The sequence below is a fragment of the Centroberyx gerrardi genome, chromosome 16 (genome assembly GCF_048128805.1).
Source record: "Centroberyx gerrardi isolate f3 chromosome 16, fCenGer3.hap1.cur.20231027, whole genome shotgun sequence".
Taxonomy (NCBI): domain Eukaryota; kingdom Metazoa; phylum Chordata; class Actinopteri; order Beryciformes; family Berycidae; genus Centroberyx; species Centroberyx gerrardi.
The window spans coordinates 24,327,597-24,355,462 of NC_136012.1; the positions used below are offsets into that span (position 1 = coordinate 24,327,597).

At 41.0% G+C, this 27,866-nt stretch overlaps 2 protein-coding genes across 2 annotated transcripts; both read left to right on the forward strand.

Annotated features, from left to right (window-relative positions):
* The first annotated feature begins 11,650 nt into the window (after positions 1-11,650).
* LOC139924971 (cathepsin Z-like) lies at positions 11,651-14,992 on the forward strand. The gene is made up of 6 exons (XM_071916211.1): positions 11,651-11,772; positions 12,602-12,765; positions 13,211-13,390; positions 14,117-14,267; positions 14,544-14,706; positions 14,867-14,992. Exons 1-6 carry the CDS (start codon positions 11,651-11,653, stop codon positions 14,990-14,992), a joined length of 906 nt encoding a protein of 301 aa, XP_071772312.1.
* Positions 14,993-21,985: 6,993 nt separating this feature from the next.
* On the forward strand, positions 21,986-23,722 carry nanos1 (nanos homolog 1). The gene has a single exon (XM_071916212.2). It carries the CDS (start codon positions 22,104-22,106, stop codon positions 22,782-22,784), a length of 681 nt encoding a protein of 226 aa, XP_071772313.1. The 5' UTR covers positions 21,986-22,103; the 3' UTR covers positions 22,785-23,722.
* The last annotated feature ends 4,144 nt before the right edge of the window (positions 23,723-27,866 follow it).

The window sequence follows — 27,866 nt, forward strand, 5'->3', positions numbered from 1 at the left end:
GTGCAACAAGGTAAGGAACTTGTAACCAGGAGCCATTTGTAGCATGACACATTTTACTGTACCTTTTAGCCATATAGACCTTTAGACATTCTTCCCAAGAGCAACTTGGAATAAATGCATTAAGAAAATTTGGAGGCAGACATAATCTCATTGGTTGAATTAAACCGAAATGGGAGGAGCCAAAGAACCACAGTTTTTCTGCCTAAGCACTGTTAGACTGAAGCTCAGTGAAAAAGGCAAGAAGTAAGAGAGGAGGAAGCTGATATTATGAAGCCTAGCGCTACTTACTTGCTACTAACTGGAAAAAATGCTGTCTAACATATTAAGTTATCTAGGTTAGCTAGTTAGCCTAGCTTACCGTCCAAGTTCAAACTAGCCATACTAGCCTATAGCTATCTAGGTAAGCTAGTTAGCCTAGCTTACCGTCCAAGTTCAAACTAGCCATACTAGCCTATAGCTATCTAGGTAAGCTAGTTAGCCTAGCTGACCTTCCAAGTTCAAACTAGCCATACTAGCCTATAGCTATCTAGGTAAGCTAGTTAGCCTAGCTTACCGTCCAAGTTCAAGCTAGCCATACTAGCCTATAGCTATCTAGGTTAGCTAGTTAGCCTAGCTTACCGTCCAAGTTCAAACTAGCCATACTAGCCTATAGCTATCTAGGTAAGCTAGTTAGCCTAGCTGACCTTCCAACATCATGAATTGCATCAAGTCATTGCCATTTATATTCTTTTTATATTTTGACCAAAGTTCCTTCTTTGCTAGTCAAGTTTGCCAGTTAACATGCAAAAAACTGTTTCTTTGGCTCCGCCCACTGAGGTTTAACTCAACCAATGAGATTATTTCTGTGTGCACAGCAGCTCTGCCTCTGAGAGATATTTGTGTAACTAAAACTCCAATCTGCAAAATAAGCTTAAATTGCTATTTTGTCAACATTAATAATAAAGAATGCAAGGGTCAAAGTTACAGGATATTTGAGAAGGTTTTTCATTGACTGCATCTTAGTTTTCAGAATAGGAATGCTAAAAAGTAAAACCAGGAATGTGGATAGTTTTTGATCTCTCAAAGGGAAGGAAAACATGGCATCAAATCAAAAGAGCTGCTTCTGTAATACGCTGATATCTGTAAAACAACACTGCCTGCAAGGGAAAGACAACCTCAAATCACCGAAAACAAAACGGTACCTGCGTCAGTCTTTTCACACTTCACTATCTTATAACATGATTTGCTTTTTTGTGAATAGACTTTCTTTTTTTCTCACCTCACACAGCCAGGAAACTGGGTCATTTTAATCATTTGAAGCTCATAAAGTAACCAGGCCAGCAATCTACCAGGTACATGTAGGTCAGAGTCCATCTTGGCTCCCACGTGGTTTCTGACCGCAATGTTCCCCCGACTGTCACTCGTGATTAATCTGCTAATGTCCGCATGCAAATTCTCCAAATAGGCCTCCTCGGTGTGACTGTACAACTAATGGGTGTCAGCGGAGACTGTTTAGCCATGTCATGCATATGTATGAGCTCGTATATTTAGCAGCCAAGTTGCTTTTGATCACTGTGTGGAGAATGAGTGGGCCGAGATGTATGGTGGTCCAAAGCTGGGGCACATTAGCAGCTGACCACCTGCCTTTCATTTCAGGCCTAAATAACAGACGGGCCAAACAGACTGCAACACACCGAGGTGTTCCTGCTAAAGACCCGTATGACGATGCAAACTTCATTAAGTAATTAAGTACACATACAGTACATTAAGTAAGTAATTCATTAAGTGAATGGTTCTTAATTCCAAAATACTGTATATCCATTTGGGGAAAAGAAGAATTGTTACCTGATGGTCATAGCGATATACATTTCAAAAATACACTTCATTGCATCATGTAGTAGCTTTTTTGTAGGCAAATGTTAAAATGTTAACAGATGTCCACTAAATAACTAATTGCATCTAAAATGTCCCTTTTTTATAATTTCCACTTCATGTTCTTTAGTCAGCTTCAGTAATAATCATGAACAAATCTTACTTTCATGCCAGCAATCATTTTGTACAAAAAGGTGTCCGTATTTGTTGGTGCTGTGTGATTTTGCAGTAAAGGCTTCAAGTAATCCAACATGAAGGAACAGAATAATTTTCAACATGAATGCGCCTACACTTTCGTTAACTTTAAAATTAAAATTCAGCAGATGTTCTCCAAGCGTCTTTGCAAGCCTCAAAACACAAATAAGCTTTGAGTGTTTCTGGGGACACTGGGACACATCTGGTGCTGCGGTGTGCCCGCTCTGGTATTTAGTAAGTCCTACCAATGAAGAAATCTTTCGATTAGAACTAGGAAATTGCTTCTGTCAAGCCCACTCAACAGGAGGGAAGATAGCTCTTGCTTGAACTGAGTCTCAATTTGAAAAAAGAGGAGTAATCTAATGTGGCATCTTGATAACATTTATCATGGAAAAGAGAGAGGGGAATCATCCTGGTTCCAGAGGACTTTATATTCTGTCTTTACTGGTTGTGATCTTTCGAAAACAGACATGACCTTAATGCAGTGAATGTGTTAAAAGATGTTGGAGACACCTTTTATGCTTTCAGACTTCCCGAATGCCTCGTATATACAGCATACTAATGACACTAGCAAGCTGCAGAAAATCATAACATGTGATGTACTGTATATGTTGCCATTAGTCACTAAAAATGCTGATATATAAAAAAGCAAAGCTTGTACAGCCGCGTCGTTTTGGGAGCAGAGCGGAAACTCAGAAACAAAGCAGACAGTACAGCGGATGCAGCCTGCACAGACTCCAATTAAAATTTGACATAGGCTCTCTAAATGTTTAATAAGCACAATCGCTACGTGCAAAATGAAATCGGCCACTTGGTGCTTCAGACTGAGACGTAGGCACTGTAACTCACTCTGTGGGTTACCTTTACCTTTGAGAGGAAAAAAAAAAACCTTTGTAAAGGACTCAGGCATTCCTTTTGTAACCATTTTAATGGCCAATGCCTCCTGGTCAAGAGGTGGTCGCTGAATGGACTAATTCTGCAGGATTAGTCCTCTGTGGTGGTGATCCAGCCAGCCAAACAAATGTGACCTTACGGTGCCGATTCTGTGCACGTAGAACCATACATTGACTCCATAGGGGGGAGAGTTCAGTCAAGGGATTAGTGCGAATCAACCATTCAGCCATACCCCACCCTTTTGAAATTCTTTTTTCTGACTTTGAAAGACTTGTTTAACAAAAATCACATCACAGAAGGGGGGGAAGTGGTGGCACAACAAGCGAAATACCAGCGAAATGAGAAAAGAGGAAACTCGGGGGCAAAGACAAGCCTGTGGACAAGAGAGCTGAGCAAACTCATAACGTCCTCGGTTTGTGTTCCAGTGTGTTTTAGGGATGTGTTTCCAGTCTCCAAGTGCCTGACAGAGAGCTGGGGGATAAAACCGAGAGAGAGGTGGACATGCTAGACCTGGGTTACACAAAACACAGGCTTCACGTGTGTCAGGTGACCTTTTGTTCCCAACAGGGCTCAGTTCTGCAGGAGTGCACAGCCAAATAAACAGTAAATGTTCCAGAGGATGGCTTGCTCTCCTGGCTCAAGTAACGTCCAACCACAAATGTTCCAAGGGAGGCTTTGTGACGATACTCAGGGAAAGATAATGTGGCCATGCATCAGTGTAAAAAAGATTTATTTGACACACACATTTGTTTTACTTTATAACACAACATATGTAAACAGCGACAGATGTTATGCATATATGAGTTGCTATTAACCCTTGCACCCTGAGTTTCCCGCTAAATTTCCCCTTAAGTAGCTTCAAAGCTAAAAAAATAAATACAATTTTTTTTTCCAAACTTTATGACAGAGTCACATACATATTCTGTATCTGCTTATTTCAACACTTCATTGAGGCTACAGCTGCGTATATGGAATGAAATATTCAAACCCAAGATGCCATTTTTTTATGGCTGCACCATTACAACACAAAAAAACCCCTGAATGTTTGTGCATCATTTTATACACATGACCCTGTAATTAAGCATGACATATTTAGTATCTTTGGAAAGCTTAGGACCTTGACTAGAATTTAAAATAAAGTTCTGTGGGTTTGAACAAAGCTTGGCTGTGAAACACGTGTCTGTAATGAGGGACCTCAGGCTAGAAGTGGATTTATTAATATGCTGAAAAGTAACAAAAAGGCATGAAAGTGATACAGCCCTTTTGAGAGCCTATAAGCAGTTTTTGCTGCTAATCTCCAGGCCCATATGCTAACAGCTCAGAAAAAATGCGCCGACCCAGGATCACCAGCAGGTCACATAACCATGTAATCTTAACTACAGTTTAAAGTAATAATCCACGACATTTTCATATAAATAAATGTCTGCTTTGCTACTCTCTAATACCGATTAATCTAAACACAATAGTGATTCAAGCTATTCCCAGTTCATGAAAGCTTTTTCCTGTTCTAAACACTCGGCATCTGGTAGGTCTTTCCTGGGAGAAATCCTCTGGCACACAGGAAGTGATGCGTTTTATGTTTACAACCCCAGCAGCAGCAACAGCGGTCTGTGTGGAACAAGTGCGCTAATGTTTTTTCTAGGTGCTCAGGTGGTGGTGGGGTGGGAGGTACGCATGACTGGACTGAGTGAAACTACTGTATGTTGACTTTAAAAACTCCACCTGTTAACACCAAAGTGCTGTGGCAACACAGTGTTGCTGTAGCTAAGAGAATGGCTGAACAAAATATTTAATACATGCATTGAGTGTGTCACTACAGTTAGAAAATCACAGAGCTACTTCCTGGTATGTGACGTTGCCATCGTATAGCTGGCTCATGCTTGTGTGACTTCTACCGTATTGCATAGTGTATGAGCGCTAGGGCTGAACGATTTTGAAAAAATATCTAATTGCGATTATTTTGACTGATATTGCAATTGCGATATAATTTGCGATATTAGAGGGAATGATAATTTTTACATCATTATTCTCATTTTCATTGAAAAATGTATTAAAATGATTATGGTGTGATTTTTGCGGGGATCTGTACCAAACAAAGATGTTTTCTTAAGTCTGTAGAATATGATGTGTAGGCCAGGACATCTCTGCAGCATGACAATATTTCATTTAAAATGGTATTTTGACACACATTTTGCCTTTAACAAATATTGCGCCTCCTGCGATTTGAAAATTGCAGTAGGCTTTCGATAAAATTTAGATTAATTGTTCAGCCCTAATGAGCGCACACTGTATTTCTCTTATGCAGGGCTCTCAGTGCTCTGCATTGCTTAACAGTGCATGTCGTAATTTACCTGAGCAGTGTGCACTGGAATAAGCGGTATGCACGAACAAACCAAGCAACCAACCAACCAACACACAGAGCACACAAATGTTTGCTCCCCACAGAGTGAAATGTTTCACAACGGCTTTTGAGGTACGCTTGATCCCGTTCGGGGTGATTCTACATTTTCATTGGCTACGTTACAAACACCTGTCATGTGGACGCCTCAGCATTCTCTGCCAGTAACAACCGCTAACTAACACTAACATTAACAAACGCTTCAACGCACTAACGTTTTTACCTTTTAAACTTTCTGTTTTGTACGTGTTGGAGCTATTGAACGCACCCCAGCTCTTACCGAAGCTCCCACATGCTCCAATCACCTGATAAGTAGAAGAACTGGGTAGTTAGCGTGAGCAGCGATAGCCACCATGGCAGAAGAGACAAAGAAAAGAGCGCCACCTACAGAAAGTCAAACTGCATCAAGAGAAAATCCAAGGAGAAAGAGGTCACAGTCCCGCCCACACTGTTTGATTGACAGGTGACCTCTGAAGTGCAGTGCAGAAACACCACAGCAATGAGCGCTGAGCAACAAAGATGGAGACAAAAGAAAGTAAAAAAAATATGAGGATTTCAACAATTAGCACATCAGCACTCCCGTTATATAAGATACTTTAGAATTATCTGCATTGGTTTGTCTTTCATAACCATTTAATTTAATGTATATATTATTAATGTAACTCACGTACTTATATAAATACATAATTAAGAAAAATAACAAAACTACACTCATTTTGCATCTAATGAATATTTTGTTGGGGTTGAGAGCAAACTTGACCTACTTCCAATCTAAAAATAATGTTTATTGGGCAGTTGGCAAAAAATCCAAGGTTAGGATTAGTTGATGTTAGGATTTCTGTGACTGCAGTGTTGACTGAAGTGAACGTTTAATGAATTCATGAGCTGAGGGCACGAAATTATGAAGGAAGTGTGAATACAGGACAAATATTATTCGGTGCTCTATCCTGTATAAAGCGGTTAACCTTGCTCCCGAATTTGATTCTCAACTCAAAATAGACATTGCTGCCTCGCTGAATAAATGCATTTGATTTGACAGCAGTGCTTCCAGTCTCCAGCCAGTCTCCTCAACCTCTCTGACTTCTCATCAGCCACAGGAGCCAAAGCATTATCGGCTTTGTGACGCGCCTGGGATACCCACTTGAACGAACTGAGCCCCCATTCTTCAGTTTTACTCCTTTGACCTTATTCCAATGCATTCTCCATTAAAAACCATTTATGACTGTTATGACTGAAATGTATTTAACAAGTCTGTCATCGCCAGAGCTTTGTTAGCGTCGGCGAGGCCAATCGAATGTGAAGCGGCTTGCTGGGTGACGAAACCCCCGACGGTGAACTTTCAGGTTGAGGGATTTGGTCCGGCTGGACAGGTGGCTCCGCTGGAGAGGCAGGAGCTCGGGGCGGCGCCTTTGAAATCTCCTCAACTGGAAAATGTGGCTGCTTTTCACACGACAAGGACTCTACACTGCAAATAATGACCATTTAACGTCAAGTCGTTTCATCTGGCATCGGATCTTAAGATCTTGCTTTTCTTAGAACGAAGTGGTGGAATATTCTGCAACGGAGGGAGATCATTTCCCTTGTATTCAGGCTAAATAAGCCTGTTTAAAGAATTTTCTTCTATTAAGTGAAATTACCTTGATACTCATGCACCTCATTTCAAGTGCACTGTCACCTTGAAACCAGGAAAACTGCACTTGAAAGCAAGTGAAACGATCTCCAACCTTTTGCAGATGTTTTCGCTTGTCTTTTACTTCAAAAATAAGATTTTAAGTTGTGCTAAGTTGGATATTTTTTGCAGCGTGCCCCTCAGATCTGCTGCTGACAGTCCCAGTTGGATCGGATTCTCACCCCTGGCAAGTCCTGGTCAGAATCAGATACTTGGGCTTTGTTCAGCTCTGCCAGTTGGCCCTTTTGTTAAAAAAGTGGAGCAGTTGATTTTTCGAGTAAATGAACTTTTTTCTAATGAGAGTTTACACCTCAAAAAAGACCACAAACCCGTGCAATAAACAGTATAATTTTGCAGTTAGTAACAGTTGGTGGAGTTTTACAATTGATAACAGCTGGTTTCGCTGTCATCCTTGTACAGAAAATCTGATAAACTCTCCTGGAAATCTAATTGATGCTGTATATGATATGAGTTTTGTTCCAAAATTTATTCATCCTTTGAACTAAGTGGCATCCACTCTTACAAAATGATTGATAGTACAAAATTGAAACAAATGATGTTACTTTTTAAAGGATGGTAAGTAATTTATGTCCTCAGACTTTGATAAAGCTTTTGCAAAGTGAATTATCTATATTTTGGAGATGAATAATGAATTTCAGGTTTTTTTTAAATTCCAAAATGGATATATAGCAGTTTGGAACAGACTTCTCTCTGTCTAATAATCTAATTAGAAAAGTTCCAGCAAAAGCACTTTCAGGTTTCTTACCTCTTCTGCACATTTCCTCTCAAATCTATACCTTGTTTTACTCTATAATATAGACTACTCTGTATATTTGTATGCTACTAAAAACTAAACTAAACATATATTATTAAGCATATTGTTGTTATCAGGCAAAAACCACACATCTGCAAATAGTATGTTTTTCAGAAATACTTTTCTTTTGGATGTCCTTGTAGCTTTGAAATGAAACCATGTATTTTTCAACAGGTTTCATAGGCCAAAGGGTCACGACAGTCACTCCACACACAAATGACCATGCAAACTTTCAATTCAGTTTAGAAAAAGAAAAGGACCATAACTGCAGTTATGTGTGATCATGAAATCCTTTAGAGTGCTGCAAATTAACGGTCAAACCTGGAATCCCAGTTTGAAGCATTTCACTCAGACTGTGGGCAAATCTGATTTGTTTTTCAACGAGCAGCTGTTCCAAAATCTGTGATGGTATTATTGGCTGGAATTTTTATGTCTGCCTACTGGTGTGCCATGAAGTAACCACAAAAAACATGCTGTTTTCCAGGAAATGGGATTTTGATATAACAACATGAGAAGGAAAGAAATATTATTTTGGTATTTATTGTTAAATACAAGTATGTTACGATATGGGATATTAGCTTGCAAGGTTCGCTTCACTGTGACTTTAAATCTGACCCGAAGAGATTGGGTTCTATGTGTTTTTTAGCTGTTCAGACTTCAGAAAATCGTATCAGATATGTGAAAAAATTGATTTGAGCTGCCTGTCTGACCACAGCTTTCCACTGCACCTTTGAGCCAACTGGCCAGTTATCTGATGTTAACTCCTTTATGACAGCTGACAGGTGAGCGGGGGTGGGTGGGGGGTTTCTTCCTAAGGAAATGCCAGAGACACTCAACTGACCTCCAAGTCTCACATGGATCAGTGCACACGGATATTATCTGCTCTACAAGTGCAGGCACACACACACACACACACACACACACACCAAACGTTCACATACCCGCACATACGCGCATGCATGATACATAACCACTCACCCACAGACAACACGCTCTCTCTCACACGCACACACACACACACACACACACAAACGAACAAATCAATCACCTGGCATATGAGTGCGCTAATGATGTTGTTGACGTTAATGAGGAAGGTGACACGCTCATGAAGGCGGGTAACGATGCTAATCATGGAGAGATCACACTGATGCGCCTGTAACAAGCCATCGTGTCCGTGAATGAGCCATCGATTATCTTGGCTCCTAAGTGTTTTCATGTTTGTATGTTGTACGCACCTGGATGTTTGGGATCATGTTGAGATTTATTTATGCTGCTTCCTGATTTAAGGCGTATGAGCCAATCGCAATAAACCGGCAACAAAACAAATCACCATCCACTCCCTGCAGTGCATATCTATGGTTTTCCACATCCCCAAGTTGGTATTTAAGTGCCTGGAAAAATAAATCAAATGCACCTCAAGTTATATTTTCATCTACTTTTTCAGCCATATTCAAAAGTATTTGTACACAGTTTCATGTCACTGCTGCTGGGTGAAAAAAGAAAAGCAGCCTTGATTTTAGCTTGACGGCCATGCATTTTTGAGTTTATCCGATTGGTTTTGAAAGGGTTTCATCAGTCCGAGGGTCGTAGAATTTTCTCAAAGCCTAGAGGAGAATGTAATCCTTCAACTGAAGTTAACACGAAAATCAACAAAATTGGAGTTAGGAGGTTTTCACCCGACAATGATGATTATGTTTTGTATGCTACGCTGCAGATCTAAAGACAGGTCTATCAGGCAAGGTACTATTCTACTACTCATATATCATGATGAGAAGACATGTCAAGTTTTTGGAGTATTAGCCTGCAGATGAATGGCGAATGACCTGGTTTCATAATAGCTGAGAGGGCCTCATAATAACTTTGAGAGAGAGAGAGAGAGAGAGAGAGAGAGAGAGAGAGAGAGAGAGAGAGAGAGAGAGAGAGAGAGAGAGAGAGAGAGAGAGAGAGAGAGAGAGAGAGAGAAAAAGAAAAATGTTAATTGGAAAAGAGCCAACCTTATTTGCATTGCAGGCTTTGGTTTCCAGTTCACTGGCAGCCTTAGCTATCATTTACCATCCTCCAGCTGATTGCAAATCTGGAATCTGGTTTCCTTTCTATATCTAAATATTAATAGTCTCCATTACATGAAAATTACTTTCATCTCCGAGTCACATGGGGGGATTAGATTTTAATCAACGTATTAAATATGACGTTCTATTCCTGCAGATGGGAAAGGATGGCAGGCAGTCAATTAGGATCATGCTCTGTTTGTGGTATAACAGTGAAGCCTGATAGAGTCTTTGTTATCAGAGGCAGTAAATGCACAAACGAATTGTGCTGGCATGTGCGAATGAGGCATCATCATGATGTCGACCTTCTGTTACTGATCAAACCACATGCATCAAGACAAACACTGGAACGTTATAGTCTTGTGAGAGTTGGCTGTGAGATGCGTTTCCCACATTTCCCACAGTTTATGAGGCGCAACTAAAAATGCCATAATGGTACTAAAACATGCATTTATGATGCTGGAAAACACTTAAAACAGCCTCTGTAAAGATCAGTTTTATTATTATTATTTGTCTTTAATGCTGCGCAAAAACAGTATTGATGGAGCGTGTAGATCCAGTTCTCCAACTCACACTACTGAAGATTCAAACTGGTGATCTTCTGATCACAAGCTTGTTTTTCTAATGTCACAGTAACTCCAACATGTCAGCATCCTCTGAATGATATTAGGCCAACTCTATTTTACTTGTGGCTGCCATTGTTAGGTTGGGGATTGAATGTCAAAATGCCCTGATTTCATTTAATTGTAAGCGTCATGCCCAAGTATGAAAAACCCACCAAATTCAACTAAATAAAAAAAAAAAAAAGTTCTCTATGCCTGAGTACTGTCTATTTGATTTTATTTATTTGACAGCTTAACACATAAAGACATATTAAGCATAAACAAAATCTCTTGGGTTGACACATTTCCATTGTAGTTCTCATCATGTAAAGTTGGAAGGGCGGGTTTGTTAGGGATTGTTTTCGTGGACCCAAATGCAGACACGGACAATAGGTAGATGAAAAAAGGAAAAGGTTTATTGGTGGTTGGAATAGGGTAGAGTGAGACGAAGGCAGCGGGGTGGAGTAGCGGAGACGATCCGGACTGGGCTGGCTGACGGGCGGGCAAGCAGACGAGCAGGCTGGCTGGTGGACAAGCAGATGAGTGGCAGGCAGGCGGACAGGCGGGGAAATCCTGGACACAGGAGAAACACGATCAAACGTACAGGACAAGGAACACAAGAATAAACTCTGATATGAGAATGCAGAGTGACCGAGAGTGCGTCTACCACAGATTAGGTGGAACAATCTGGCGATGAATGGGTGGCAAGCCAGGGTAGATATACTGGTGGTGATGAGCAATGAGGTACAGGTGTGCAGGTAAATCCAGCTGGGGGGAGAGAGGGAGCCACGCCCACGCCACACACACCCTAACAGACACAGACCAGGGAGGCGGAGACACAAGGAAAACTAGAGTCACGGCAACCCTAACCCGTGACAGGGTTGGGCAAAAAGAACATTCAACATCAGCAAAAAAGTATGAAATCACATTAAAATTCAAGTACAATCACAGTCTAGTAGTGTGCACTTCCATGATGTCACTCCAACAGAATATGTGCATTTGCTCTGCTTCACCCTCCACTACATCACAGCAAGTCCCAGGTGAGAACAATACGTCCTGATTGGCTCGCTTCAGGTTACATTGGAGAGAACAGTGTTTGTTGTGTGTGTGTTGGGAGAGAATCTATAAAAGCCTCACTAAAGCTGTTCCAAGTCATGTGACGTTCCTCTCTGGTTCAACATGGCTCAGTTACTTATTTTATTGTTTGTGTTCATGGCATCCGCCGTTTTAGCCGGATGCTTTTTTAGCGAGAAGCCACATCGTTACCAGCCGATGCCTAGGAAACCAAATTTTGGTGTGAAGTAGGTGAACCTGATGAGTGTAACCTGTTGGCTCCTTAAACCGGCCCGTCATGTATGCATGTGTTGTGTTGTACTATCTATGAAAAGCAAGTCAAATTGATAGGTAAAACTGGAGGTAATTCTCTTTTAATCTTATTGATCTTGCTTGGAGTATCAGATGGATGGGGTTTGACACAACAGAAAATACAACAAGCACCAGAAAGTTATTTACTATCTTTAGGTCCATTTAGCATACTTTTTCTGATTGACAACTTATTAGCGGCCATCTAAAGTGTCTTGATATGGTAAAACCCACCTATAAACTGCTCCAAGTAGATTAAAACATTTTTTGCAAATGTTATCTAACCCAGGTCTGCTCTGGACTGGATTCTTGATCAGTCTCGACAGCGAGACAACAGCGGAGTCAAAGTAGCAAGTTCCGGCTTGACTCGTATTCCAGTCTAGGTGAAGCAGGCCGGGTGACTGGGTCACTAGCAGCATGAAGTCATATCATGTCTTGTCATGCCCACTCTGACTTAATGCTCTGCGTCTACTGTTTTTGTGAAGTTGACAAGAGATTAATTTTAGACTTGGCTGGAACATGCATGCATTCACAAATTCCTCCTTTCCCTCTGCCTGTGTTGATTTGGAGTGAGGTTTGTCAAAGCTCAATGCGCTCTGGCTGGATTTTGCTTCAGTTGCACCATAGTAACTTTCCTGAAGTGAATGATGGGGCATTTAAAAACTGACGTTGAGACCGTTTCATAGTGAACCTGCTGCCCTTAAACCTCACTGTGCTTGTAAATGATGCACAGGTTCTGTCTAAAGCCCTGTCTCATGTCTCTGACAGAACCACAGCTCGTCCGCATGAATTCCTGAACCTCGCTGAACTACCAAAGTCCTGGGACTGGAGGAATGTCAACGGCATCAACTACGCCAGCACAACCCGTAACCAGCATATTCCTCAGTACTGCGGCTCTTGCTGGGCTCATGGTAGCACCAGTGCAATGGCAGGTTAGACTTATTCTATGACAGGTTGTGGTTTTTGATCCTTTCCATAAAGTGTGCACACAGGCCTTTCACATTTGATCATTTAAAGACAGGTAAAGCTACCTTGGCTGCTCCTCATGTTAGTTGACTTCTCTGGAGTCTAAAGGTGATGCATACTGTATAAGCCAATAGTTTTGGTGGGCCAACTTTCTCCTTCATGCATTTACTTTTTATCTGAATTTGGAGCTCACCCATTTGGAATGTAGCGCCTTGAAAAAAGAAATGAAATTATGGTGTTTTTCTGAGGAATTGTATGCAAATTAAATCTTGTGTGACAAAATAACAGATGGGGTCTTCAGTAATATTGAATCACTAACTTCAAATCGGATCTTCCAAAATGAATATAGCATTTTGAGTAGAATTCAGCTTTTTTTAAATTTATTTTTGTTCGGTCTTGTCCTCATGTTAGATCGCATCAACATCAAGCGGAAAGGAGTGTGGCCATCTGCTTATCTCTCTGTCCAGCATGTGATCGACTGCGCTGATGCCGGCACCTGTCATGGAGGAGACCACGCTATGGTGTGGGACTACGCCAATAAATATGGCGTCCCTGATGAGACCTGCAACAACTACCAGGCAAAAGACCAGAGTCAGTAATCAGCATTGACATTGGTCTGTAATTTTCATGTTAATGCATACATACAAGGGGCACCAGCGTTTGTTTTGTTTGAGGAAACTGTCCTATTTCCACATCGATAAAACCATGATGACCTTATTCTACCGTGCTTTTATTGAATCGATTTTATCTTTTTCTTTGGTGTCATGGTTTGGAAACCTATCTTTTAAAGAACAGAAACTCTCTGAATCAGATTGTTAAATGGTCTAGTCGGCTGATTGGTGAGTCACAGCTTAACCCAGCAGCGTCCCTGTACACCAGACAGTTACAGAGGATAACTGACTCGATCTTAAATGACGACTCCCACCCTCTGCACAGAGAATTTCAGCTTCTTCCTTCTGGACGAAGGTTTATAGCCCCAAAGTGCAGAACAAAGCAGTATAAAAATAGCTTTGTTCCAGCAGCCATCACTCAGATTAACAAGTCGTAGCAACATTGCACAGATGATATAGAGGCAATTTTTGTTTATTTATTTATTTATTGTATCTTTTAGTTTTAGTGGTTTAGTGATTATTGGAACTTTGAGCCTACTTTTATTATGTTTGTCTACTGCTTGTGTTGTTTCTAAAATGTGTGTCAAGATGGATGACTCTACTGCAAACCAAATCTACCTACGGATACAAATAAAGTAACCTGAACCTGAACATGAGATTGAGCCATCATTCCAAATGCCCATGTTATGCGTTTATCTCTTGACAGAATGCAAGCCATTCAACGCATGTGGGACCTGCATAACGTTCGGGAAATGCGGCACTGTGCAGAACTACACCTTATGGAAAGTGGGTGATTATGGAGCCATTACTGGACGAGAGAATATGATGGCAGAAATCTATGCTAGAGGACCCATCAGGTCAGTTTGAAGCTGAAATGTTAAAATGGATTTCATTCACTGGAATTCATTCAAATGCTGCATCTCAAATGTTCCTCAGTCAGTATTTCAAAATGCATATTCCATTGTACTATCATGTGTGAGTAAGTCAGAGGATTGCTAATCGCTTCAAATACTCATAAAAGTTCTACTTTTCTACCAGCAATAACTTTAAATGGCAAATCATTTTGAGCTGAAACTCCTTTTTTCAAGGCATTTGAATGAATTGTGTTTGGAATATTAATTCCCCCCCCCTAGCTGTGGGATCATGGCCACAGACAAGCTTGATGCGTACACCGGGGGTCTGTACTCGGAGTATGTTGAGACTCCTGGCGTCAACCACATTGTGTCAGTGGCAGGCTGGGGAGTAGAAAACGGCACCGAATACTGGATCGTGCGCAACTCCTGGGGAGAGCCGTGGGTGAGTCCTCACATGAATACTTCACAGCCTTACTACTTGCACGGTTCACTGGTTTTAAAACTTGGCATTTTAAAATGGTGGATATTATAAAGAGTGTGAGATGCAGTGGCGGCACTTGATTCGCAATCTGTCCCAGTGAACCTGACATTTCTCTCCCCAGGGTGAGAAGGGCTGGCTCAGGATTGTGACAAGCGCCTACAAAGGAGGAAGTGGAAGCCAGTACAGCCTCGCTTTGGAGGAGGACTGCATGTACGGTGACCCAATTGTACCCACAACCTACCTCTAGAGGACCTGTGGGGCCAACAAGTCTGCATTTACCTGGGCTAGAAACCTCAATCTTACTTCCTAACTTCTGAGTCTTTAGGAATCCTGCTGCTACAATCTGTAGAATCAAAGGAAATAAAAGATCTGGTACATCTGTCTGTTTTAATTCTGCTGTATTGTTTGGCATGATGAACACTTGTGGTAACACTTGTGGGACCAGCTCAATGTTTTCCAAACCTATTGGAGTTAACAGGACCATCTTGTAGAGCTCCAAAAGCATAAAATATTAATCAAATTTCTCCAAACTGCTCACGTAGCATAATCAAAAGTGTTATTTTAGCCAAACGATTGGACTGTGGGCCCAAAAGTTCAATATTTACCTCATTATCTCCGATATTTTCCTCACTGACAATAGTACTGTAGGGTGTGCAGGTGACTGTTGCTGCATCCTAGAACAAAACATCCTCAGTGAGGTAAATATGGGACTTTTGGACCCATACTGCAATTGTTTGGCTACACTAACACCTGTGTGCATGACATGTTTCAAGAAAGTTGGATATTTTATGCTTTTTTTATGCTTTTTTTTTTGCTTTTTTTTTTTTTCAGTTGTAAAAAGATGGCCTTGTTAACTTCAGTAACTTGGAAGAAGGCTGAGATGGAACTACGGGGGCTAACTTGCTTGTTGTACAAACTTCAGTGGAGTTTTGACTGACATGGGGGTCAGTAGATAATGACTAACTTTTCATTTTAGGGTGAACTATTTCTATTCTTATGACCATATGCCCCGCTTTAAAGTTAGCCCACACACACGCCAGGAAAGCCATTGCCTTGACGGTATTTTGCAAAAAAAAGTGCTGTGAAATTAACCTCAGATCTCCAGGGGAAACCTACACAGATTTGCTCTGGAGATATTACGCTTGCACCAATTCAGGAAGGTTTATTCTGCAGTCCTTGCAAGAAATCTAAACATGTAATTTGCCTCTGCCTAAATGCACATGTGTATTGGTACAACAAGGTCATGTTGTAAAAGGGAGTGAATACAAAATAGTCAGGATTTTTGAGCTCAAAACTCTTGACAGTGCAGTTGTTTTCTGAGACCTTTATGAATGACATGCAAAACCTCTCCTGTCATTGCCTTGAGATTGTGGGTCACAAGACAACTAAACCAAGCCAGTCTCTTTGTTAAAAGGCAGAATGACATTTGTTTGTTCTACATCTCTGAGCGTGATAAACAGAGCCCACCTTCCTTATTGACTGACATGCTTTATTAGTTTCAATTCTGTCATGCTTCTGGAGTAACGCTCAGTTTAATCACCAGTTATCTACAGTGGCACACGCAAAAGCACAATGCTGTCCTCCGAGTTAATGTGCAATTATAAAGAGCCCGTTTCTCTGCTATTCAACTGAGGAACAAAAGAAACCCGAGCACTTAGATATTTGGTTCAGGGGACGCAACAATAATAAAAATGCATAAACACAAGCTGCTGTGCTTCGCCGCTGATATGGAAATGCTCGCTATTAACTGTAGTTTCTATTCAGCATCTCTGGGGAGAACAAAGGATAATCAAACCTTATGCAAGAATGTTAACTTCAAGCCTCCAAACCAAGGCAAAACCTTAAGCCTATAAAGCTGTGGGCTGTCCGAGTCGAGGCCCACTGCGAAAACAAATATTGAACATAATTTGGTTGTTCAATATTATGCGATCAAGCCCCCCCACCCCTGAGCAATCTTTCACGTGAAATCAAATTTGCACTCTGATTAAATTTCCTGCATGTTCTCTCATTTGCATAATCACAAACACTGGTCTAACGGCTGTGAATGAAAACACATGGTAATCTGCGGGTCTGAAGCTCGGAGGAGAGAAAGAGCAGTCTCTCCGGCGCAAACAAGAAATAGTATGAAACTTGCAGGTCGCGAACGCGCACCAGCCATTTTCATACTGAGTGATTCAGCATTCATCTTCATTACAGCAATCGATAAGGCAAAATGGATTTTTCAGCAATTCCTGCAAACCCATTATGTATTGTTACACTGATCAATATGTAGCAATGTACTCTGTAAACATGGAGGGGGGGTTGTAATATGGGAGAAGTATTACTGGGGCCTTGTGGTCAGAAAGAGCCTTGATTGTAAGTTCAAATCACAGTTGGAGGGAATATCCTCTGCTGAAGTGTCCTTGAGCAAGGCATTGTGATAGTATTTCCATTGCAGCTGCCTCTAGCCAGCAGTGTAGGCATAGACACAAAGCTCCCCTGTGTGTGTGTGTGTGTGTGTGTGTGTGTGCATATGCTTTGTGTAATCCTTCCTCCCTGCAACCGCCTCTCCAAGGCCATTGCTGTAGATAAATAACTTGCCTGGTGAAATAAGCATTAGAGAACAAAAGAGGATAACCAGTCAGCCACACAAGAGTTTCTCATATTTTACATAAAAATGTATTCTCCAGTTTTGCTTAAGAGCTCATAGGCACCGTATCTGAGGTTACGGAACTGTTAATAATTCAGAACTATACCCAAACGATGCATTTAAATTATTACTATCAGTATAAACAGATGCATTGAAAAAAAAGTGCTTCACGTCTCTCTTCATGTGTTCCACAATACCATCAATCATTCATTTATCGTCTCAAGTATGAATTGTGCAGACTTTTTGCCCCAAATGCGACAAATCCCTTTCCGTTTGACAAGCGGCCAAAATACTAGGCCTGGATCATACCACAGAATGTGTTCATGATTATAAATCACAGCCATAATGCATGCAGCCTGAATATCAGTGGAAGATTAGCTGCACAAGATGGTATAAATCATACATTATCATACTCCTAACTTCAGCAGAAGGCACGTGTGAATTGATTTGCATTGCATAATACAGCAGGAGCACAAGCAGCAATTTAAAAAAAAATCTAAATTCCATGTTTCTAATGAGCCACGCACACAGACAATAGCATTTGGTCATTAAAAACAAAGTGTTTTTTTCCCTGCCAGCAGACACTTTCCTGATGATGTGTGTTTTTTCGTTGTCCAGCAGAAACACTAACACAACAATCACTTAGTCAGTGTGATTCCCAAATCGATTTACAGCGATAGCCACCCCGCTGATGTTATGCATCATTCCACTCCTAATCTCACTTTCTTGTCCAATATACTTATGCTACCTCGAGGCAGCCACAGAATTAGCTTTAGTTAATGGATGAGTATTAATCCCTCTTAGTCACAACAAAATTAAGCAATAATGTGGCCATGAATATTTCAGATACACTGCAGCAACACAGGAATCTGCTCACACAGTCTGCCATGGCTTGCAAAAAAAGAATTGGCGATTACATACATTATTAATGCTTCATCATAAAATTCATATTTTGCACAAACCGAATGGAGACTCCGGAGTGAAAATCCAATGAGCAGTCAATACTGTTTCAAACTAACTTGCTGAGCACACAGAACAGAGAGAAATGGCCTCTAAAACATTGCGGACCATTGAGCCGTGCTTTTGTTCTGCTTTTATCACTTTGTCTCCTAAGGTAGTGCATTCTTATTAGATCCCTTAAAAATAGATGTGATCCTTCCAAGTCAGTGAGTTCCTGCAGCCTCCCCCTGGAAGTTTTAATTAGAACACCAGTCACTCGTGTTATCGTTGTTTCAAGAGGGCTGCTTCCACATTCCTGAGCAACCCACTTCATCACAGGATCACAGGCCGGCTGGTGGTGTGTTCAGGGCGGTCGCCTCATATTCCCCCTGGATTTTACCTCAGGAATCACGACCCGAATCACTTTAAAGTATCGCAAATGTGCTGGAATTTGTCTCGACGGCATTGGTGCAGAGACTTATCGAATATTTCCATAGTTTCGCAGTAAACACTAACACACAACAGGTCCTCATATATTGCTAAGGGACAGAAGGCCATACTGGAGACAGTAGACTACACATATCATACACTGAACACTATATTTATGCATGTAAACAGACAGAGAAGAAGAAACTGCCGCCCATAATCATCCGTAGAAGCCTCTGGCGAGGTGATGGGCATGAGCATAATTCATGAATGATGTGAGCGTGTTGCCTCCAAAGACCGAACCAGGTTTTGTTGTCCCATAGTTTTCATAGAGCCACCGTCAAATCCTCAGTCAAATGCAAAGAGCGTTACAACTCAATTTCAGAATAATTGATATGTTATTCTGGTCTAGAACAATTTGATCAATATTTGTAATTATAAACAATTCTCACCAGACCAGAAACTTGAGAACCAAGACCCAAACTTATGATCTTATCAGGTATAGTCTGGAGCTGATCCATACAGAATGAATACACTGATATTATGTATTTTGGAGATTTTTATACTTAAATTAGTTTTATTATATAGTAGTGTTGTCGCACAGTGGTGAGTTGATGAAAGAGCTTCTTTGCGAAACAGTCGGTGTATTCGTTACATTCCCGTTTACCAGTTTTGAGAGGAGAGGGCGGAGCAAACGTGGTGTGCATTGCACTGTGTGATGGGCAGGAACAGAATAACATCAATCAACCTGGGCAGCTACAGTATCTTGTTGCACCTGGTCTATTATGATCCAGGAGACTGACACAGTTTCCTAAAGGCAAAGAGCTAGAAATTCATGCTTCTATTATTGTAACCTTCATCAACATGAACAGCTAATAGATGTCAAGAGGGCCCTAACCCTGCCTCCTTGTATAGAGGGCTTTCATGTGACGTAACACAGCCTCTGGCGGCCATATTGGAGGTCCATAGCTCTTGGGCAACAGTAGCCTACAATAGCTGGGTGTATTTCTAAACGTATGACTCAGCTGTCTCAACAGAACTGAAGAGACATTGTTCATTTCTGTGCTGTTTTTGACTATAGGAACTGATGATTTTGCCACCGATACATCTAATCAATTTTGTATTTAGATAATACCATTTTGCTAGCTAGCTAACCATCGTATCTGGTCAGCTCTTGTTGTAAACACATCTGATTTGCACACTAGAAAACAATTCCATTAGAAGCTTGCATTAGTAGTGGCTAGTAGTCACATGTTAACATAAACATCAGTTGCTTTGCTTAACTAGCCTGCTGGGTAGTTAGCTAGCTAACAAAGCCAAAAAAACAACAGTTTGTTCAGGCTAGCTGAGCTTATCGACTGGTAGCACATTAGAGACAGTTTACTGTGTCACTGCAACCTAAATTTGGAAACAAATCTACTTGATCAGACTATTCACTTTTACATTTAATGAATTGACCTAGACCAATACCACAACAATATTGGGTATATTTATTTTTCTTGCCCAGTTGTTATATATTTTAGACATTAGTTGCACACATTCTCCTCTGGACCTCCATGATGGCACCAGCCATGGTTTTCAGGAGATTTGTGATGCATCTGCAAAGCCTCTACTGTTGATATTGACTATATTGTCTATTATTAGGGTTATGAGTCCTAATTTCATTGACCAAATCTGTCCCTGGCCCTTTTGTATAATCCATGAGATGTAATATTACAAGAAAAAAGGGTCAGTTTGGTTACTGTGGCATGAAGATCACATTGTAGCACAGGCACCTTGAGCAGCGCTCTCCAAATGCACAGTGCTGCCGTCTGGCCATTGTTCCTTCAGTAGAGTCAAAATATGCTAATGACATCTGGCTAGTGGAACGGCATGGCTGACTTTCATCTTGCAGCCATTGGCCATCATTATGTTTAGCTTGGCACTCTCATTCATGCAGCAGAGGGGGGCATTGCTGGTTTAAAGGCCTAACCTGTAATTGCAGTATGCTGCCCCCTGTTGAAACACTCTCCCTGCACTTCTTGCTTTGTTTACAAAGTGATTTATTGGATTGAAGATGTATTTCTTTTCTCTCAACTTTATGGTCTGAGCTTTTGATGCCAGAACTGATGTGACAGCAAATAGTCAAAGGCTGTAAAAGGTTTGTTTACATTCATAATAGTTTGCAAACAGTGGAGTAAACAGGTCTTTTGATTCATGCTGGGTTAAGAAATGTCCACAGATCTTATTTTCCATCTTCAACAATACATGTGAATACAGCCCTACATTTTCAATGGTCAAATATATTCCTGTGGGTACCTGTAAAGGGCAATGCCAGTTCCCAGCATTAAACTCTTTTCAGCTTGCAGAATAATGTGTTGTGATGAAGAAAGCTTTTCACACAGTGCCAAACTCACAGCAGGAAAACTATTATAAAAGAACAGCCAGTCTGAATTTACTCACATAAGCCTATGTAAGGAGGAATGTTTCTCCAAAACGCACAAGGGTGGGATTATAATAAACTATAACCAGGATAATAATGAAATTTAAAGCAGAGTTGTTCATTTGAATTGATAATCAGCCTGCATTAATTAGTATGTCCAGTAAATGGAGCTATATCCAGCATGAGGAAACGATGAAAACATCAAGGGATGGGAAATAGGCTTGTCTAATATTGATTCGATTTTTTCATATGAGGATGCATCACTACAGATTAGTACTCCCAAGACGGTGAGTGGCTGGCTACTGTGTGCAGGCTGTTATGGAACAAAGGGCCTGTGCGCATGGCACACAAGGGGTTAAGGTGTGTGTGTGAATGCCCGAGTTGGCGATGATGGTTTCCACGCGCAATGATTAACGATATTGATTCATGAAACGCGCAATTGCAATGTTTTAGTACTGGGGGGACAAAGAGATATGCTGTCCTACTCTGTAATTAATTGGTACTTACACTGAAAGAATATAATTGCCTACTGGCTTTGTGCGTGAAATTATTTTTTCTGCGCGCTTGCTCAAATCAATTATCTATTAGGCTATACCAACTTTTTATTTTATTATTAAAAATGCCCAGAATCTCCAAACGCCAGAATGATGATGTTGACGAAGCGCCTGCCCATAAGAAGTCATATCTGTCTAAATGTGGCTTTGAAGAAAGGGAGCCTGCTTTCAACCTGATCAGAAACTTGGTTTTGAAGGGAGAGCGCCCCGCCCTCCTGGTCCTTATAACCAGAAAGCCTGTTGGAAGGGCGCTCATACATAACAGGAACACTGGAGACCACACCGCTGTACATGAACTATCCTGGAAACGAACTCTGGCTACAAAGACTTTACGGATTACATTGGTTGTTTCCCCTTTTGACGAAACAAAACAAACCCAGAAGTGGCCATGGATTTTCTCAATCACAACTATTTGAATGCGCGCAGCCCGTATGACTATACTTTTAATTTCTGGAACGACTATCTCGGTCTGTCGACGTTGGTTACGAAGAATAACAAGCTCAGTATGCCCCAGAACCCCAACTCCATCACCGAGTCCCTGAAGGCGACCCTGGGCTTGGATGATTCCCCGGCGTGTCCGTGCGTAATTGCGGGCGGCGGCGGAGAGAGCGGGCACCTGGACTGCTGCTGCCCGTCAGGAAGCCCCCCGCCGGCCTCCATCCTCGACTTGAAAGAGCGTTTCTCAATACTCAGCCCCTTCCAAAACCAGCTCGGCGTCCCGCTGCCAGAGAGAGAGATGGGCTTCGGGGGCAGCTTCGCGGGGTTTGATCTGTTTGGCATGGAGAGGAAGATGCGCAAACCCGCTTCCAGGAACAAGCAGGAGCCCAAAATCTGCGTCTTCTGCCGAAATAACGGGGCGCCCGAGGAGGTGTACGGCTCCCACGTCCTGAAGACTCCGGACGGCCGGGTGGTGTGCCCGATTCTGAGGGCTTATACCTGTCCCCTGTGCAGTGCCAACGGGGACAATGCCCACACGATAAAATACTGTCCACTGTCGAAAGACCAGCCATCCCAGCGACCATTAAAGGGAGGGAGGGCTGTGGGTGGTAAGAGGATGAAAATATTCTAAACAGACAAGACTATAAAGTACATTGAATTGCACTGAACAATTTTCAGATGACTGTTTTGCTTTCGGCTCTAGCCTTTATCCCAGTTTCATAAACAGATATTGATTTTATCTTTTTTTTTTTCCAAGATCTCTTATATTTTTATAGTTCCTTTATCCACATAGAATAATTTTATGCTTTATACATTGGATTTATTTTTCCTTCTAGTTTGTAGTCATTTGAGCGTGTGCATATAAATACACCTATGTATCCATAATCACAAAGTGTGAATAAATGAAAAGTATTTTGGTCACGTAGGGAAACACACTGACATTGGCGAAGGGTATGAATGTCATATTTCTACCAAGTATTTTTGTACGGTGAGCTAAGCTTGCTATTTTTTTCTTTTTGTCTTAGAAAACCAAAGTTATGTTTGCCATTAAAGAAGCTCAAGAATGTGTCATTAATGAGTACTTGTGTGCGTCTGACTGGAGGAAGAACTCTTTGATCCCATCTGCCTGCCTAAAAAACTCCACAACATATTTTCCAACTTGCTCTAAAAGTTGACATTCAATCTGTGTGGCAGGAAGAAAGAAAGAAAGAAAGAAAAAAAAAACAAGACAATGTAGCCTCTGTTTAGGGCTCATATTCTCTGGGGAACATTATAATCAATTGTTGCCAAGCCAAACCTCTTTTCCAATCCTATGTGAGGAGAAAGTTCTTATCATCCGACTTTCTAAGCAGTCAGCATGCCCAAAATGAGAGATACTAGCCTACATTTTTTTTATGTTTACATTCCCAAATAAGGGCGACACACTGGATTTCTTTTCTCTTAGGTATCTCTGTCATGCTCTTTCTTTCTCTATGGTGTTTTTGTTTGGTTTGCCCTGACAATGTATCCACCAGAGATTATCATGAGTAGGTTTTGCTCATGCAATATGAAGTGGAGTGAGTCCCAATGACCTTTCACTTTTGGGGGAGGGGGGGAGGGGGGGGGGGGGGGGGGGGGGGCAGTGGAAACAAGCGCAAATGAATGTTATTAAACAACAACGTATTAGCCCAGTTTTTTTTTTCCTGAAGAATCCAAAAAAAAAGATGCAAAAATGTTGTGAATGTATGATTGAAAGTGTCACTTGCAGGACTGCACATTTCTGACAGTTTTGTTTACCAAAGGAATACAATTGCATTGAAGAAGGAAGAGAGATTTGCTGTATTGTATATAAAGTGATGTTTATTCAGTATTTTAACATTACAAGTGACTTCAGAGGGCGCTACCTCAACAGGATTTTGTACTTACATGTAAAATGTCAACAGCAGTTTATTGATATAGTGCTGCCATTTATAATAAGGGTTTTGATAGTATTTTTGATCTTTGTATAACATAATTGTATTTTCCTTTTGTTGCATTTAACATTATGGAAGTGAATTTCCAAGAAGCTATAAGCATTGTTCACCACAAGGTGATTGTCTGTAAATAATGATTATACCCATACTTTTTAAAGTTTAGTTGTTCAATGTTACATTCTTGAGAGTGTGCAAGAGAGTGGATAATGAAAAAGGTTGACAATTTGCCACTTTTAACAGAGGTTTTTGATTAAATGAATAAGAGAAAAAAGAAACACTGTTGAACTTTGTTATTTATATTTTACCACAATTTCCTGTATGCTGCTGTGCAGAATAACAACATATGAATTCACTAGAGAAATAAAAACTTATCAAATATTTGGAGCTACGTCGTCGTGTTCTTCAGTTGGTTGACTGACTGACTGACTGACTGGTTATATAAACCTTTTTTTAACCAGGAAAGTTGTCTAATATCACATTCTTCTGCACTGTAAAAGTCTGTTTCTGACTGACTGGTTCACTGACTGATTTACTGATTTGAAGACTGACTGACTAATTAAATCAAGCCTTATTTAACCAGGAAAGTTGACTAAAACACATTCCTAGTTACAGAAATGGCCTTGTCCTGACTGACTGACTCACTAACTGACTGACTTACTGACTGGATGAGGATCATGTAACTGTTGAGGCTTCACAAAACAAGCCTTCATGCACACAACATCATAACATTTAGCACAGAAAAAACCTTGTCTTTAACCTTTGCTTTTGGACAAACTGGAAGCGAGGCTGATCTGCTGTTCTTGAAGATTTGTTTCTGGAGGACAAACACAGTGCCACGGTTGTTCGTGGCACTTGCCCGTTGTTTAGGGAGGTCTGCCCACACAGGAATGTCTTGGCTCATGCCTCGCCATTCAAACAGATCATGTTTGCACTGAAGTGGGCTGAATAGCCGGCCCTCCCAGCCTCTCCGCCTGCCATCTGTGGAATGGCTGCTGCAGACATATTAAGGGGCTCGACAGAGGCAGAGGGCTTTGCTGCTCCTTGTTTTTGGGAAGAGTCGGTGTGCCGTACAGTCATACGCAGCTGTGAATGCTTATGACTTACTGCAACAGCTTGGATTGTTTAAAACGTCCCAACGAGGGAAACAAAATTAATATACTAAAATCATAATGAGTTCATGAATGGCCTCATTGTCTCACAGTGTTTCAGTCACACTGGCAACAGCAGCAAACATTCATATTTGTTGCTGATGCTGATGCATACAGTAGAAAAACACACCAAGAGGACTGTACACACATTAGCCTGAAGCATTCGACTAGTGTCATCCACACCTTGGCTCTTCCCCACTCCCTCAATCCCCCCCCCCCCCCCTCCACCCACCCACCCCGTCTTCATGCATTTCTCCAGCTGAGGCTCCGGCATTAAAAATGGATGACTACTAAGTGCAACAGGGATTTATCTCTGTGAGAACAGTGGTGAAAAAGCCTGGCGGGCTAGCATTTCAGGCAAACACAGTCAGCTAACAGGTCCTATTCCCTCTACACCAGAGCCTCCATTAGCTGCTCTGCAGACAGGGCCCGTATAATCTAGTTAGTTCCACCATTTATGAGATATGTATCTTTCATGATCATATAATATGGCTTAGCTGGCGGCTTTTTATGCAATATACGATGTGTGCTCACAACAAATCTCTCTGCAGAGCTGGATGGGCAGAGCAATATGAGATAGGTTTGTTTCAAGACGAGGCAGGATCAGATGTGAAGAGACAAAGTTCTGCCGTACGTCACACCTCCAGTCACTTCTTTATTTAGAAAGGGGGAGGCGAGCGAGCGAGGGCAATATTTTAATTAAAGGGCAACGTTATTGGTCAGGCTTTGACTCTGAGTGCTTATCACAAAGAATGAGGCAACTGGATCGCCTCGGGCAAATGATTAAGATTTAGCTAATGCACTGCAGCAGTAGTTAGTCTTTGCTGTTAATGTGACTTAGTGGATTCATTAATCTCAGCTGTTCTCATCACAGTGGCCGCATGGAATATTCTGGTTTAAAATGCTGAATTTATTGTGCAGGAGATCATGAGGTGAGCTTTTATTCTGAATGTGATAGCTGTGGTTGATTGCTTGATCTTTCGCTGACCTCAGGTGCCAATTTAAGATCTGAGGAACTGAATTTGCACACTTTTCTCAGAATAACAGCCTTCAGTAATCACATGTGTTGTCTGTGTGCTTCCTCGTACTATATTGGTCGCATAATGCATGTTTTGAAACATTTTTGAAATTGCTGCACTCTAATGGACACTGTGATTTTTCTGCACTGACCACACTGTGGCTGACTGCAGAACCGAGTCAAAATACTATCTAAAATCCATTAAAATCAAACCCCAACACCCTCTAGCTCTTTGCCTGGTGTAATAGGGCCAATTGAATATTTTTGAAACATGTAAGCCCCATCTGTCTGGTTCTCCAGGCAGGGCCAAAGCAAATACTCAAATGATGAAAATGAAATGATGGGCCATTTGCATAGCATCCCTCTCTTTCACTGACCCATATGATAACAATGTCGAAGGCAGATAATAAGTCACAGATCTGGAGAATTCATTTATTGGTCCCATCATTTCCCAGAATACACTTGTAATAAGGATGTTCCTGTCGCCTAGCAACTCCTGGAGGATAAAATTGGACAGCAGCCGAGCATGAAAGTCATTCCATAGAGCGAGGTAAAGAGGATACCCTCTTTAGCCGTCACATTAGACGGCCTATTGCTGATTTGGTGCAGGTATGATTTCAGAATTGGAAGGATACACCCTTAAAATTTTGAAGTAGTATATCTCCTAAGGTTTTGGACTTGCATATTTGCATGTATTTTCTGATATTCAAAAGAATACATCCCCCTGTGGCAAGACAAGGTACTACAAAAACATGAATACCTATTTTGTGTCAATTCCTATATTCAGTGTTATTCAAAGCTGCCGGTGTGGAATGAATCATAATGACGAGTTCGGTGTTACTGAACTCTGTATCACCGTTGCTGGACTCGCCGTTCGCTGGGCGGTGTGATATCAACTCTGTCCCTCTGAAAACAGATTACAACTTTGAAGCCGTAATTGAAATTTCACAAAGGATTTATTTGAAACCAAAACTCGTTGCCGTTTAAGCGAGGCGGACAGGTTATTAAGTTTCTTTCACAGCATGATCAGCTTATTTCTCAGTGGCTGTTTCAGTGCTGCAGATGTACTGTCAGTTGAAATAACCCTCCAAGTCGCTGGTGCATATTCATAAAAGATCTTCAGAGTGAAAAAAAGGAATCTAATCACCTTAACAGGTCATTTAAACTAGTATTGAGTCTTAAAATTATATTTTATTAAAACAAGTGATGAAAATCTGCCAATTGGGTCAGATAATTTCACTTGTTATAGGAAATTTCTTGAATCAAGTACCATTAACTTGCTACTAGTGGAGTGATTTGCCTTATATCATGATATTGTAATTTGTCTCTATAACATTTTTGAAACAAGTTCAACTGCATTGGAATCATCTCATCTTTTGCTTGTTTTAAGGAAAACAAGATTTAAATAATAAATGTAAGACTAAATTACCTTGATAAGATTTACTCTGCAAAAAATGTCCATCTTAACAAGTCATGTAGTCTCATATTCAGCCTTCAAATCTTATTTTTCTTAAACCAAGAGAAAAATTCTGCCAATGAGGTGAGATAACTCCACTTGTTTCCAATGCAGTTTAAGGAATTTTCTAGAAATGAGT